At 32.2% G+C, this 16630-nt stretch overlaps 1 protein-coding gene across 3 annotated transcripts in view; it reads left to right on the forward strand.

The window, feature by feature from the left end:
* The window catches only part of LOC117215674 (zinc transporter 1), a 30219-nt gene extending 15962 nt beyond the window's left edge, over positions 1–14257 (forward strand). For all 3 annotated transcript variants that reach the window (XM_033462065.1, XM_033462064.1, XM_033462066.1), the window contains exons 2-8: positions 5279–5471; positions 8373–8498; positions 9227–9525; positions 10835–11076; positions 11708–11886; positions 12640–12726; positions 13769–14257. In XM_033462065.1, the coding sequence (XP_033317956.1) occupies positions 5283–5471; positions 8373–8498; positions 9227–9525; positions 10835–11076; positions 11708–11886; positions 12640–12726; positions 13769–14188 (1542 nt within the window). In that variant the 5' untranslated portion in view covers positions 5279–5282 and the 3' untranslated portion in view covers positions 14189–14257. The remainder of the gene's footprint in view (positions 1–5278; positions 5472–8372; positions 8499–9226; positions 9526–10834; positions 11077–11707; positions 11887–12639; positions 12727–13768) is intronic.
* The last annotated feature ends 2373 nt before the right edge of the window (positions 14258–16630 follow it).

Below are 16630 nucleotides of genomic sequence, written 5' to 3' on the forward strand. Positions count from 1 at the left end.
AGAAACCAATCTCTATTTACCTTATATTCTTTTATTACGTTCTCAAAGTATGGATTTGCGTAAATATCCGTAATCTGCCCATTATAGTGTTAATGAAATTTCAAAATATTCAATATGACACACATAATATAGAAACAAAACAACATGATAAGTGTTGAAATACTTTTGTGAGGCAGTGTAGGTGATTCGAATATGTAATCCTATTTTATTATATTATAAGTAGATATACTATAGTATGTTGTTTTATATACTATATATATACATACTATATATATATATATATACATAGTATATACATATATATATATGATATATGATATATATATATATTGTAGTGTATATTCTATATTGTATGTATAGTATATACATACATAGTATATACATAGTATATACATATATATATATACTATATATATATACTACTATATATATATACTATATATACTATATATACTATATATACTATATATATACTATATATATACTATATATACTATACATATACTATATATATACTATATATATACTATATATAGTATATATAGCATATATATATAGTATATATAGTATAGTATATATAGTAGTATATATCTATAGTATATATAGTATATATTAGTATATATATACTATATATATATGTATATATATACTATATATATATATGTATATACTATGTATGTATATACTATACATACAATATACAATATACACTAGAATATATATATCATATATCATATATATATATATATCATATATCATATATATATATATATATATATATGTAGTATCGTGGACGAAAAGCCTAAGAGATATCGGGCGAACCATGAACAATGTCGCGAGAGCCGAGGCGCCGTCGGGTCCATCAATGTGTCATCGGTCTTTTCAAGTGCATAGTTTCGTAGAAAAGACCTACGTGACCCTGGCTACGAGCGTCTGCAGAACACGTGTGCCTAGAAATTTTTTTATTTATTTGTTGAAATTACAATCAATTCTCGCGTTGAGAATTTTCAGTAATTTTTCTGGCGTGGCGCAGTGACATGGCTGTTTATTTACAATAAGTTAATACTTATTATAGATAGGTATAATTTATAAGTATTATAAGTAAGTGCATATGCTTAATTTGGATAACTAAATGAATTTAACTTTTAGGTCTAGCGGGTAGTGCCTCTTCAGCCTGCGAATCTGGTCCGTCGTATCGAGTAGTCCAGTGATTAGGGGGTTTCGGTGTTTGTTGACTCTTTTGCTATATCTGTCGCTATATTTTGCTATTTCCTCTTTGACTGTAGGTATCTTGAGGTCGCGATGGATGGTTTCGTTGGTAACATACCAAGGTGCGTCTATTAAGGCTCTTAGCGTTTTCGATTGGAATTGTTGTAGTATTTCGATGTTGGAGTTACTTGCTGTTCCCCATAGTTGGATTCCGTAGGTCCAGACAGGTTTTATTACGGTCTTGTAGAGGGTAATTTTATTCTGTATGTTTAGTTTGGAGCGTCGGCCCGTGAGCCAATAGAGTTTTTTTAGTTTGTCCTTTAGTTGCTTCGTTTTATCTGAGATGTGTGTCTTCCACGTTAGTCTCCTGTCCAGGGTCATGCCCAGGTATCGGACTGTGTCCCTGCTAGGAACTGTTGCATTGTTGATGGTGACCTGGGGGCAGGTTTGTTTTCGGAGCGTGAAGGTTACATGTGAGGATTTCTTTTCGTTGACTTTGAAGCCCCATTTGTGAAACCACTTTTCCATGGAGTCGAGACTTCGCTGGAGAGTGGATGAGGCTATTACCGGGTCTGCGTGGGTAGCTAATAGCGCTATGTCGTCTGCAAATGTCGCTGTTGTTATATCGTTTGATATAGGTAGGGCGGCAGTGTAGATGGAGTACAGTAGGGGTCCGAGGACACTACCTTGGGGTATGCCGGCTTCTATTGGGAATGTTGCGGAAGTGGCGTCTAGGCATTTAACCATGAATTGTCTATTGGTTAGGTAAGATTTTAGGATGGAGTAGTAGGGGTGAGGTAGGATCTTTTTAAGCTTGTATAGTAGCCCTTCATGCCATACTTTGTCGAATGCCTGTTGGATGTCTAGGAAAACCGCTGAGCAATATTTTTTCTTTTCGAGTGTTTGGCTGATCGCATGAGTTAAGCGGTGGATTTGCTCTACTGTTGAATGATGTTTTCGGAAGCCGAATTGGTGATCTGGGAGTGTTTTCAAGTTCTCTAGGATTGGAAGGAGTCGGTTCGTGAGCATCTTCTCGAATAGTTTGGACAGGGTAGGTAAAAGACTGATTGGGCGATAGGAGCTGGTTTCGTATATCGGTTTACCGGGTTTAGGGATGAGGGTAATCAATGAGATTTTCTAGGCCTTAGGATAGTGTTCCAGGCGAAGGATAGCATTAAAAATCGATGTGATGAGTGCTATCCCTTTTATGGGAAGTTCCTTGATTGCTTTATTGCCTATTAGGTCGTGTTCTGTTGCTTTCTTGGGGTTTAGGCGACTGATTGTTTCTATAGTCTCTGCAGAGGAGAAGGGTTCGATAGGAGGGGACATTTGGAAGGGGGTGTGCAGGTATTCAGTAACGTCCGCGGCGGCTTTGGGGGAATGGGGTTTGAATACTTTTGACAAGTGTTTAGCAAACAGGTCGGCTTTTTCTATAGGGCTTCGCGCCCATCCACCTTGCGGACGGCGGATAGGTGGGATTATTTGTGGGGGGCGTGTGAGTTTCCTGGAGGCCTTCCATAGTGAGTAGTTGGAGTCGGCTGTGGGGGATAAGCTGGCGAGGTATTTATGGAAACAGTCGTTTTTATAGTTTTTTAAGGTTCTGGATAGCTTTCTAGTTGCGTTGTTTAGTTTGCGTTTGTCATCCGGTGTTCTATGGGTCTGCCACACTCTTCTTAGTCTACGTTTTTCTGCTATTTTTTTTAGTATGTATTGGGGATATTCTTGTTTGCTGTTAGATGGCTTTGTCGGTGTGGAGAGGCGGATTGCGTTTATTATGCTCCTGTTTAAGTATTCCGTGGCTGCTTCGATTTCTTCCTTTGTTTTTAGTGGGGTGAAGGCTGAGGTTGAGTGTGTAAAGACTTCTCTGAAGAGCTGCCAGTTGGTGTGTTGGTTGTGAATGGAGCCATTAGGTGTATTCTCGATGATTGTTGAACTGACTGTTGCTATCACGGGAGAATGATCAGAGGAGAGATCAGCCGAGGAGTTGATCTGGACGTGTCTTGATGGGTTATTTTTAGTTATGAAGAAGTCGAGAAGGTCGGGTATTTTGTTGGTGTCAGTGGGCCAGTATGTGGGTTCGTATGTGGTGAGGTAGTTGAGGTTGTTGTTTATTATGCTGTTTAAGAGGTTTTTGCCTCTTGCTGTAACCAGTCTGCTGCCCCATTGGATGTGCTTGGCGTTATAGTCTCCTCCAGCTATGAATCTATTGCCCAGGGAGTCCAGGAAGTTATCAAAGTCTTCTTTGGCGATGGAGTGTCTGGGAGGGCAGTATACTGCTGAGGTGGTGATTGTGCCATGACAGTCTTCTATTGCTACGTTTGTTGCTTGGAGGTAGTCTTTCTGGAATGATGGAAGTTCGTAGTGCTTAATACTTGCTTTGATTATTATTCCGGTGCCACCGTGGGCCTTTCCGCTGGGTTGTTGGGTATGGTAAAATTTGTAACCATTTATTTTCAGGTAGTTCTTGTCGGTGAAGTGGGTTTCCGATACGAGCATTACGTCGATTTGCTGGTGTTTTAAGAAGAGTTCTAGTTCAAGTTTGTGTTGCGCTAGACCGTTGGCGTTCCAGAGTGCTATGCGCCTTGGTTTTATTTTGCGTCGGGGCGTGCTAATTTTTCCACGATGAGTGTTAGTAGCGATAGCAAGTGATTTATTTGCTCTGATTGTTTCTCTATTAGCTTTTCAAGCCTTGAGGAGTTGTCTGTGTTAGGTGGGTTGGGGACACTGTTTTGGGGAAGATTCCTTTGGCTGTTCGGGTTATTTTGGATGCCTTGTACTGCTTGGGCATAAGAGGTTGAGGTGGAGATGAATTTGGTAGGACTGGGTGTTTGGTTGGTTGAGGGGGTTGGGGTAGTCGTGAATTTCGGCGGGCTGGGTGTTTGGTTGGATACCTCTTTTGCTCTGAGCTTAGGGTACCTGTTCGTGTATAGTGTTTTATATGTTGGGCAGCCTTTGTAGTTGGCAGGATGGTCCCCTTGGCAGTGGATGCATTTCGCTGGGGTTTCCGGTGATTTGGCGCACTGGTCAGTGGAGTGAGTGCCTGCGCATTTAACGCAGCGGAAAGTATGGTTGCAATATTTCTGCGTATGACCGTACCTTTGGCACCTTTTGCATTGCACTATTTCTTTTTTCACGAGCGGTGGTTCGATCTTTACTATCGCGTTCATTAGGCGACTGATGTTGTAGATTTCTTTATTGTTCGGCTTTTGTTTAATGTCTGTGTGCCTAGAAAAGACAATAGAATGCGACAATGGCCAGAGAGAGATTCGAAAAGCAGAGTGTGAGCGGAGAAGCAGTGTTTGCGAGTGGCGTTGCCGAGAGAGTGTTGATTGCGTTTTGTAAAAGTCGAGTCGTTATCTAGTTATTTAGTTGCGCTGTTTTCTGTACGTTTGGTGTGAATAGTTCAAGTTGAACAACAATCGTCTTTTTCTGTCCGATTAACATCTCTATTGTCCATTCCTTATAAATATACTATATCATGATATTACATATATATATATATATATATATATATATATATATATATATATATATATATATATATATATATATATATATATATATATATATATATATATATATATAGTGTATTATAAGTATAACATTTTATTAGTGTTCCATAACCGGGACAAACTATAGCTATGATATGGTAAAAGATAGACAACATTTCATTAGGCAAAATTAAATGGTTGCGAATAATGTGAATGGCCTAGTGTTCATTCCGAAAGCGGAGACGTTTTGAATATTTAAGAACTATTTCTATCTCTCAAATAGAACAACTTTTTCTTACATTAATCAATGGATCTTTGTACTCTGTATAAAAAAGTATTAAGGCATATATACAATCTGTATATTTTTGCATATCCTGTATGTAGATTCCACGAATTTTTGCATTCAAATATCACATAATTGCACAAAACTGCAATTTTGCTCTAATTATAAGAGAAAGTAAGAGAGCAACGGTATCCTATCTCTCAGCAGATAGAACCGTGGAATTGTGGTTCTTCTATATGTACGTGTGTAGTATCTGGAATAAAGTAGGAACGTTCACTGTGTGGTTTTGCTGCAGGATCATGGCTGTCAAAGAATGGTTCAGAAGACTGCAGCCCGTCCAATTGTACCTGATCCTGTTTTTCACCACCGCTTTTTTTATTGTCGAAATGGTCGCCAGTCATGTGACTCATTCGCTCACGTTACTCCTCAATGCCTATCACATGCTATGCAACATCATAGCACTTGTTGGTTGTATCGCCTCCATCAAGGTAAGTTTCACCGTAAATTATCCAGCTTATCAAACTATTCTTTTTGACGATCATCAACTATCTACTATAATAAAGAATATTTCATATAAACAACAAACATATCCTGTATATGAAATATTCTTTCTCCTAAGTTTGAATTGATTTTTGATTTGAGTTTGCCAGCGTCAATATTATCCATTAAATTCTGTTGCGATGTTTATCAACTGTATCAAAGAACAAGAATTTTATTACAGTATTGAATGATAATGGAAATGATATATGATATATGTAGACTGTGGATTTTTATACATTTATGAGAAATTTGAACATCCAAAAAATGCACAAAATACATGTAATTCTTCTATTTCATGAATATGTAACATTTTAAATTCTACGTTTCCGAATATTATTTGACTCGACGATAATAATTTTCTATAGTCTTTTGTACTTTTAAATATATTATTATGTTGTTATTTTTATATTCTGAATAACATATCATTTATTTCTATTCTTTATTATATATGATCTTTTTTAATAATTTTTTCATTTTTCTTATTTATCAAATCGGTGACATTTTGAATTCGTTGTAAGAACTTACCGTGTGTTTGTACCATTGGATTGATGCTACAGAAATGTGTTATCTCGTTATCAGAAAAAAGAAAAACACTGAAGGATTTTGATTTCAAAGAAGTTGATTAATTTTATCATAGCACGATGATGCACATGATTTTTCGATCTTCAAACTTTTTAACAAATTTTTTTCTTATTTATATTTACAATTTACTTCATTTTTTATACTAATAATAATTTTTAATAATCATGAATTTCGTTAGCGTATAACTTGTAATGTTTCATTAAAACAAAAATAAACCTAGTTGGTAAATATTATTAAACAAAACACGTGTATTCATCACTCATGTTATATCATAAAAAATTATCTACTGATTGTTGCAATTAAGTTAGTTAGGTAATGTATGTTTAAAAAATAATAGTAGATTGGTTATAATTAGACTGCAGGTGTTTATGCGTTATGCTTTCATAGAAAATTTAAAGGTTCAAAACTTTGCAAAATGCATATGACATCGCAAACAATATCCCAAGGTAATTGACATAATTTTATTTACTTTAATAAGAAGTAAGAAGAACGAAAATGTAGAAGAAAATTTTTTTGTCCTTATGAATTAGTTAAAATTTCGTGATCTATGCTTTATAACAAAACTCAACAAAATGTTTCTTTTTCCATATAACTTGCTTCTACAGTTATCAAAATTTTTTATAACATAGCATAAGTAAATATAGGTGTTCCGTTTAATAATATTTTATTATAAATTAAACACATATAGCTTCACTTTCTATTTTCGTTGTAACAAAATATTACAAATTATACACTAAAAAAATTCAGGATTACTTGAAATTATAAATACCATTAAAAAATATACTACAAAAATAAATAGTTAATATAAAATATGGAGAAAATTATAAGTAGAAAGGGAATAACGATTAAAACAAACTAAATAGACGGTAAAAAATCGTGTGTCATAAATACAATTGCCTAAAATTGACTGGTGATTGGTCAAAACTGCTTACGCTAAGCGTTCCAGAATAAAATTTCTGAAATTGATATAGTTTGTTTTTCGTTTAATATAATATCTAGTATAAACATGCGCAGAGTACATAGTTATAATAGACGAGAGTAGATTGTGTTATCGTTATCATTTCCCATGATGATAAAAATCTTAATTTGTATTCAATTAAAGTCAATCGTATATATGCATGTTATTATCTACTTTGTAAAACAAGTATTACAAAACTGAATAACGTAAACGATTAACTTATTTGTTTAAGAAAGCATAAATTAGGTTTCAAATGTTTATAATTCAGAACACAATTATTTACAACTATATAAACTAATTAGAAATAAATTAATGTTAGTGATTTATCGTTATAAAAAGTAATAGTCACAATAAGTTATAGAATTCATATGAATTTCATATTTCTATTATTATATTATAATCAATAGAGAGTATCATTTATTGATAGCTCATTTGCTCTTTTGGGCCTTTAGGGGGTTTGGTTTTACATCCTTATATTTGCTTTTAACATAACCTATATACGTCTACATATAGTAAATATATTTGTTTGTTTTGAGACCTAAATCATCTATGGTCTTGTTCGCCATTTATTCCTATTATTTTTAGTATCGCATTGTACAGCACTCCTTTTCTTTGTATGGTTCTTTCTCTATCAGTTATTTTAACTCATTCTCTATCCTCTTCGTATGCTTCCTCTCCATACTTTTCTATCCTCCCTACTCCCTTTCCCTTTTCTTTATTTTCCTACTTATTTTCTTTATCCAGTCCTTTCTTGAACCGCATTTCTCTAAAACATATTCTTTCTCTTCCTCTTCTTTCTGCTTTCATTTCCTTGCATCTACTCTTCAGTACTCTACAATTTCTTTTTCTCCCTCATATAGTCTACACCTTCGTTCTTTCTCTTTCAAATTAAAATTTATTTCCTTGCTTATCGTTTGCACGTCTGTACCTCGCCATTAGTTTTTGGTCCTTTGTTCCCTCCTTCTTAAATTATTAGTCTGAAATAGTTATTGCCCTTATCTTCTGGTATTCTCCGTTATATCTCAAAATACTGATTCTTTCATATTATTCTTGATTCTGTACCTTCCACCAATCTCACTATTATTAGATAATATGAAAACTCCATAAAATTTGTGAAATATTTCATATAAAACGAACAACATTTTGTTTACTTTATCAAGAATATAGCTAAAGTTTAACTATTAGAAAATGCGACAATTATTATTTATTTATGCGACTCTCAAAAGTATCTTAAAATATTTTTTTATTGAGAATACAATTTATAGAGAACAATAATTAATTTAAGTATTAACATATTTCTTTTTTGTAGTATAGCCATCGTCAAAGCAGCATTAGTCACAGTGAAAATAGCGTTTCCAGTTCCTTACGAAATTCAGTAATTCGCATAAATGGCGAAGAACGCGGTTCTACGACGTCTTTGTCGACGAAAACAAAGGTAAAAATAAAATAATTCAATTTGTAGTCAGATCGTTTTTGCTTTGAAAATTTAATACAGAAATATACCCAACACGCCGAAAAGCTTGCAAACAAAGATTCCAAAAGTGAAATTGGGACAGTGATTAAAAATAAATATTTGGTTTGTTAAATATCAATAAATTATTCGATGATTTCCAAAACAACTTTTGGTTTTACCAAGATTTTTTTTAAGAAAAGGTGGTTGTGTATAAAAATATAAATATGACAAAGATGTATCTATGAAGAATACAATGAATTAAAGAAAATTAATTTTCTCAAAATATTGGTGAACCATTTTAGAATTCAAGGCTCCAATTATTATCCCCTATCATTTTAACCTCTATTAAAATATTATTTAGATCTTAGGCTTCCATGACGTTTGGATGATATATTTATGGTTTTTCAGGTTTCGATCGTGTTTTTAATTGTCCGTCTCACTTTGTGCTGACATCTCGTCAACGTTACTAGAAGAATAGAAGTTACTAGAAGTAGAAACTGTTTCAGACCTTATCGTTTAAATTTCCTGTTCTGGCGTTCACCTGTAACAACTGTTCCAGATCCATTCCAAAGAAGTGAACTGTAATGTTAGCGAGACATTGCGCCGACACAAACTACAACGCATAATTAAAAGCACGATCGAAATTTGAAGAACTATTTATTAAATTATATTTAAAGAACACGTGAAAGAACAAAAAATTTATTTTTCAGCAATCACGATCAGATAGGAGGATGAAGAATACATTTGGCTGGGCGAGAATAGATATCGTTACGATGCTTATTTGTTGCGTTTTTCTCGCATCTTTTTGCTTTTCTTTGTTGGTCGAAGCTTTACAAACTCTGGTGCATATAGATCATTTGGATGAAATGCACCATCCGATGCCTGTTCTCACAATTGGCGCGTGTGGTATCCTCCTTAATGCTTTTTGTTACATACTAATTGGAGGATACACCTTCAATCAGGGTCTTGTTCTCCACGTTACAATGAATGGAGATGTGATACTACGACGGTATGTAATATTATATAATAACTGTATGTCATTTGATAACACTGTTTAACCTGTGGGCTAAACACGAATCTGCAAATCGTTTTTTCCTAGAACCGACAGTTTTCGAAAACATATTTAAATGTTTATAATGCATTAACAATACATATTATTTTGTTCAAAAGAGTCCACAGAATTGTTTCGTCCGAACCGCAACTCGGTAACTGCTACTCTAACAGCACAAAACATATCCAAAGTTGAAAATTTGCAATTTTTTTCAAAATTGATTTTTTCGAAAACTGTAGATTTCAAGAAAAAAACGTGTTGCAGATTTGTGCTTAGCTTACAGAAGTGTGCAGGAATCATCTACTGAAGATTACAAAATCGAAAAAACATTAAAATTTACTGAACAACATAATTAGTCTGCGTATGTTTACGTAAATGCATGTTTTTATACAATAGAATTCAAATAGAGAAATGAAAATAGATTAACAAACTATAAATTTAAAATTCCTACTAAAACATAGTAGCAATTATATATGTCATTACTTATGATATTACTGTTATGTACAGTTACTATTTAAATGTGATGTAAGTTATATTAGAGTCAGAAGTCTTTCCATAAGTTTAGAAGAAGTTCCTTAATTTGATTTATAATTAAAAAATTAAAAAGTGATCAAGATAAAGCGCTTGTTAGTAGCAAAATAATTCTACAAGTGTGCAAGTAAAAGTCATTTGTATACATCGTAATATTTTATTGCACCTTTTTATTATGATTATGAAAAGTAAAATCATTGTATTTCGAAAATATATATCATTATATTCTTTCGAAAAGATTTTATTTTTAGCTTTAGATTTGTTTGTCTATATAGAATCATATAGTTCTCAGTTACGAACGACACTATACATATATAAATATGTATAGACATATACTATACAAATAAATTTATTGCGAACAATATATTATTCGAAACTTTTGAGAATTTGTGTACGTCATCGAACTCTTCAATGCTTGATAGAGAAATTAGAAAAAATATATTATGACCGAACCATAAATTTCTTTGCATTTATGGAGAAATCCAAAAATGCACAAAATATTCAAAAATATATGAAATATTCTGTGTGTAATATTTGTTATGGCACAGTAGATAAAATAAATTTCCGTCTGGATTCCATTTTTTAAACTATATTCATAAAAATAAGAATTTGCATAAATATCTGCACTCTAATTATGATTTTACTATATACATATATTTTTTTGGCTAATCCAAATTCAAAAGAAATGTGGAAGATTTCCGAAACTAACGATAAGATATGCGTTGTCTATTTTTAGGAACAGTTCGCAGCAAGCGAAAGAAGGCGAAGAACAGTTATCCTCGCAAACTAGGCGAAGTCCTCTGGGTATACCAAAAAGCCAAGGTCTACGAGAAACGTGTCGTGATGCCTTGGGCTGTGTTTTTGTTATTCTCGTGTCCATTTTAGTATATTTTACCGATTCTAACGTGGCCAAATACATCGATCCGCTTTTCGCAATTATTTCAGCCATTTCACTCTTTGCACTTAGCTATTCATATAGTAAGTATTAAAATGTAAATAAAGAATTATTGGAAAGATGTTAGATTGGTAATATTAGGTATAATAAATATTTCCAAATGAAACTTTATTCGCACATAGCTTTTCCGAATGGAAATATTTTGGTTCTGTGTTTGACCTATCGTTGAAATGGCTAAAAATTACTCGATTATAAGACATTTAGTCCGATTCTGATTAACATGATTCTGATCATCCTGCTTATTTGAACAGAGAAATCAAAAAGATTTCTAATTAGAATGAGTGTCATTATATGTGTGTGTGTGTGTGTGTGTGTGTGTGTGTGAGTGTGAGTGTGTGTGTATGAAGCAAAATGAAAAATAAATATCGAAAATTTAAAAAAATAAGAATTTAGAAGCAGTACTTTGAAGTTCTGTTGAGTATCAAACAGAAATTTTTTTATTTTCAAGCGTTTCGTGACAAGGATGAAGGAATAAGAAATAGTTGTTGAGATTCTTCAGTTAAAAGTGGAATTTGGCATTTTTATTATATTAACATTAACTGTCGTGATTGATGCAACTGATTGATACAATTTTTATTCCATTCAAAATTGATCCAATTTCTAGCAAAGCACTTTTTAATTTGATCATGACATGCGTGCAAATTTTTATTATAGTGAAAGAATCTGGACTGATACTGCTGCAAACAATCCCTAATCACATAAACATTGATTCTCTTAAGAGAGAACTACTAGAAGCTTTTCCTGGTATCGTGAACGTACACGACTTACATGTTTGGCAATTAACAGGGCAGAAGATAATCTCTACGGTTCACATCATATTCTTGGATCCAATGGTGAGTTTCCTACAGTGATGGGTTTAAGTACATCGCAAGTAGATTCGAACACTAACCAATTAAATTAGATTAGAGTCTTGAGAAAACGAACTACCACTTTTTCAAGTTTTAAACTTGAACCTAAATGTAAAAGATTCGAATCCCCCACGAGTACTTTGACTGGTACTAAATAAAAATAGGTACTCTCACGTACAGGCAAACGCTAGTCCAAAACTATACCAGCACTTTATCAGAAATTTTTGGTTCGCTAAATTCATCTTTCCGGTTCGTTACAAATGCAAACGTTCAAATAAAATTTATAGGAATCTTATTTATTGCCTATAATTTCTGGGGAATTTGTCTAGTTAAAAGAACTTAATGAAATTCTAATAATGGTAATGCCTTTCTGACTTTCATGTTTTTTACTACTTGTAAGGGATTCAATTTGTTCGAACATCGAAGTGGTTATAAGTAGATTTTTGAAAGGTGCAAGTAGTCCTTCCAAGCTTCGAAATCAATTTGCGACGATCCAGTACTTGACAAGCACTTTACTTACAATGGACAAACCATTATATAATCACGACATTGTCCATCTTTAATAATAAAAATACGAGTAGAAACACAGGTAACATACCTCGAAAACAGTTAATGCACGGGTAAATCTTAGTATTGGATTTGATTCGGATGAATTAGTCCATATCCGAACTTGATCCCATCATTAGTTTACTGCATTTAGTGGGTGTACTGAATAAGGAATAACACTCTGTTGCACAGGTTTATGCCAGTATTACCGACGAAGTAACAGCCTTTTTCATACAGATAGGAATAACTCAAGTTACAATACAGCCGGAATTTTATAAGGTATGTAAGCAAATATTTTTAAATAGACACGAATTATAAAAAAGAATATTAAGAAATCAAACATGTATAAATATGATGTAAAATGTAAATTGATATTACATATCTACAAGATTATATATTATACCTATGTTAAAATTACGATAATTCGGCATATTTGTGACTTTCATAGTGCTAAATTATTCATCCAATTATTGAACTACACATAAATGTTGAATTTTCGTGGTTAAGTGAAAAAATCGTTCTCTTACGGATTGTTCGGATTGGTTCATATTTTGAGTTGTGTCGCTTTCGACGACTATTTGTTAGTGGTTGTAGTTTATAGCACTTTCGATTATTATTATTATTATGATTTTTATTAGCCAAAAACATAAAGAGCGATATTCAGAAAATTGTCCCAAGGAATTATGATAATTTTTAATATGTATATTTTGAATAAAATACTTTACATCGAGTGTTTATTATATTTTCAAAAATAGCTATGTAAATTTGTACGTTGATATTCGTACGTTTTTATTCCTGGTATGATAAATGATTATTGTTTGCTTTCGGAAAATATATTTCTTTCTTAATGAAATTTTCCATTAAATATTTTTATTTCGTATTTTCTGTCGATTAATCTTACCATATAGTAAAAGTTTTCAAATATTATCATAACTTAAGATAATAATTTGTTGACATATATAAACTAAACTTAAAAAGTGACACAATTATAGTAGAAATATCACTTCACACAAATGTTGTAACTTGAAATAATTAAGATTTAGGTATTTGAGATCACTGAAAGATCATTAAAATTGCCACAACTCCATAGAATGCTGATTTTTATAGATTGAGAATGAATAAGAAGGAAATGCCATTCCCATTTTATGTGTGTGAGCATTATGTTTTTTCTTCTATAAATCTGATTAACAAAATATTGTTGTTTTATCCTATGTTCATTACTACGATATGTTAAATACTCAAGCAATTAACACTAAAGTAAAAAACAAAAAGAATCTTCCTTACTTTATTTTCCTTATTTTATTAATTCTTAATTTAACAGTTGAGACCAAATACGGAAAAAGCCGATTGCTTGATACGTTGTCATGGCGAGCACTGCAGTTCATCTCAATGCTGCTCGAAAGAAAAATTCATCGAAGATTCATGTTCAGACTTATCAACCAAACAACAAGCACAATCCATAAACAAGAAACTAGAAAAAAAGCAGGTTATTCCAGCTTCCACAAACATCGATCTAAAAAGATTTACTATCTATGACGAAGAAGGTTCAAAATCATGTCAATCGAACGAAAATTTGCCTGACGGACGTTCGTGCCAGCAGAGAGATGAAGATACATACAATAACAAAGATAAAGCGATTGATAACAGTCTTTATGCGATAAATGTAGTAAATGTTAATGATGAAAATTGTGTTTCGTTTATTACGAGTCACGATGAACAGAATTTAGAGATAGTATCTTAACTTTTAATCCTGCTGGAATCTGCGAATTTTCATATTTCAATTGTATTTATATTGAGTGAGAAATCCTGCATACCGATCTGTGTATTTTGTCCATACTGAAAACATTTTTTAACATTAGAAATATAATTATTGAATTTTTAGTTAAATGAATTTTTAATTGATTTCGTTTAATAAAATTTAATTTAATATAGATAACTATGATAAAATAATTAATTTAATTGTATATTTTACATTCTCAATGATAAATATTAATACGAGTAATAAAATAGGATGGAATTAGAAATTTAAAAATGAGGTGATCTAATTTTAAACAGTTATGGCCCTAATGACCCAATCTTAACAATCAATGTTGATTTTCAAACGAGTTATATATAGAGGTGCGAGGAAGTTTCCGGCAAAATAGATTTCTCACTCTATGGTCCAGAAACAATATTTTAATAAATATTACTAGACATCCCCAAAAGTTTGTAGCGTTTCTGATAATAATCGATATTAAGTTCTACTTTATATTTCAATAGAATGAAAGAAGGTTATTTACAATGGTTAAGAAAAGTATTTTCATTTATTGATATGAACAGAAAGACTGGAAACTAGTACTAAAGAAGCACTTAGAAGCTACTGATTATGTATTTCCATAAACTGAAAAGTACGAGGAATATTATAATAATGCAATGATGTTATAAATATTATTTGTTTAAATTTACCTTGGTATTTATCACTATTTATATGATATCTGTATACATAACAAATAAATTTATGAAAATAAGTCACTTTTTTCACTAATCATTTATCCAAGTGACGAAGTTCTTAAATCTACAAAAATTGCGATTGATTAGTTTATCTTTTGAGAGACAATCCACGTATCCTAATGACTTGATATAATTTACATTGACATATTTACGATATGTTTGTATCCAAGCATAACGACATCTTTATTGTTGAAAATTCCCAAACTGCTATTTATTGTACATTTATACAAAGCAGCCGATTTGTATTATTGTTGTATCAGTACATGTTACACACTTATTGCATATTATGCAATATTGTGTGCATATAAAATTATTATTGATGTGCATTTATGTGCATATTATGTATCTTATGTAACTATGTGTCAATTTTTTTTTTGTAAATGAAACTAAACAGATATGTGACAAATAAAAATTTTTTTATGTACTAAATATTATAATGAGTACTATATTTTGGGTATTTTATATGTTTTATATATTATGTGTATTCTGTACATTTATAAATCCCCAAATTTTTCATAAATGATTAAAAATGTGAAGTTGTTGTGTGCGAAACGCTATCAACTTATATAGTTGGAACTATCCTGACGAGGACATACAGTGGTTGTTTGGTAATAAGTGCAGTTTCACGAATCACCCGAAGGAAAGTCTCTGTATTAACAATTTTTGACACGCTATTACCGCTGCAAAAATAATAATCTATATTAATCTAGAGTCATAATAGTTGAATTCGGGAGTCGATGGAACGATGAAACGGTTAATCATTAGCGATTGACAAAGGTGATAAGCGCGTATTATTGTTTGTTCCACGTCTTGTGAGAGAAGAAGGGAAAGAAAAGATAGAAGAACAGAAGAAGATCGAAAGAAGGATCATCTAACAATCGCAACGATCAACAGTGGGTGGCTACATCGCGGCACTTGCTCAGCACCATATCCAGTCGTTACGCACCTGCGACCACGATGACTCGAGTACAAATCGGATTTTGGTTCGACTCCTTAACAAAAGTCATACATAAATTTTGTTATTATGTTATTATTAGTTTATTTACTATTTTTATGTTAATATTGTTATTATTAGTATTTAAAGTCATATTAATTGCAAGATTATTAGCGACTACTTTAGGTTAAACAATAAACATGTGTCATTGTGGTACTTGCGTACAAAATTTTAAAGGGCTTTGTTTTCAGCGTTAAGACGCTAGTATTCCAATGCTTCTGTACGTATATGCAGAGTAAATAACAATGATTTTTGGAACAATTGGAGACATGTGAGACCTACAGATTTAGATGGATTCCAAATCATCAGAAATCACGTTGAAATAAGTACAACAGAAATAAATAATACAATTACGAATAAGTTGAGTCGCATTTTTGCAACTTTTTTGCAAAGCTTTGCAAAGCTAGCATGGCTTTAACAAATTTTATTGCCTTAGAAATTGAAAATGAATTGAAAATGTTTTCTATTCTGTTAAGTGCACGATGCTGCTCTTCGTATTGATGACAACTTGTATGAACCCGTTTAACGTGTTTTGGTAATTTATTTGATCAAACATTACAATAATTGTCTTTTAAAATATTGCACTGAACGGTACTTGTCAGCAACTGAAAATTAGACAAAGTGATTGTAATTTATTGAAACACAAACAGTATATACCAGAATAACTGTAAGAATATTGTTCGATATCTATTACTAAAT

This window comes from Bombus bifarius, unplaced genomic scaffold, assembly GCF_011952205.1.
Source record: "Bombus bifarius isolate JDL3187 unplaced genomic scaffold, Bbif_JDL3187 scf7180000009770, whole genome shotgun sequence".
In the NCBI taxonomy this organism is placed as follows: domain Eukaryota; kingdom Metazoa; phylum Arthropoda; class Insecta; order Hymenoptera; family Apidae; genus Bombus; species Bombus bifarius.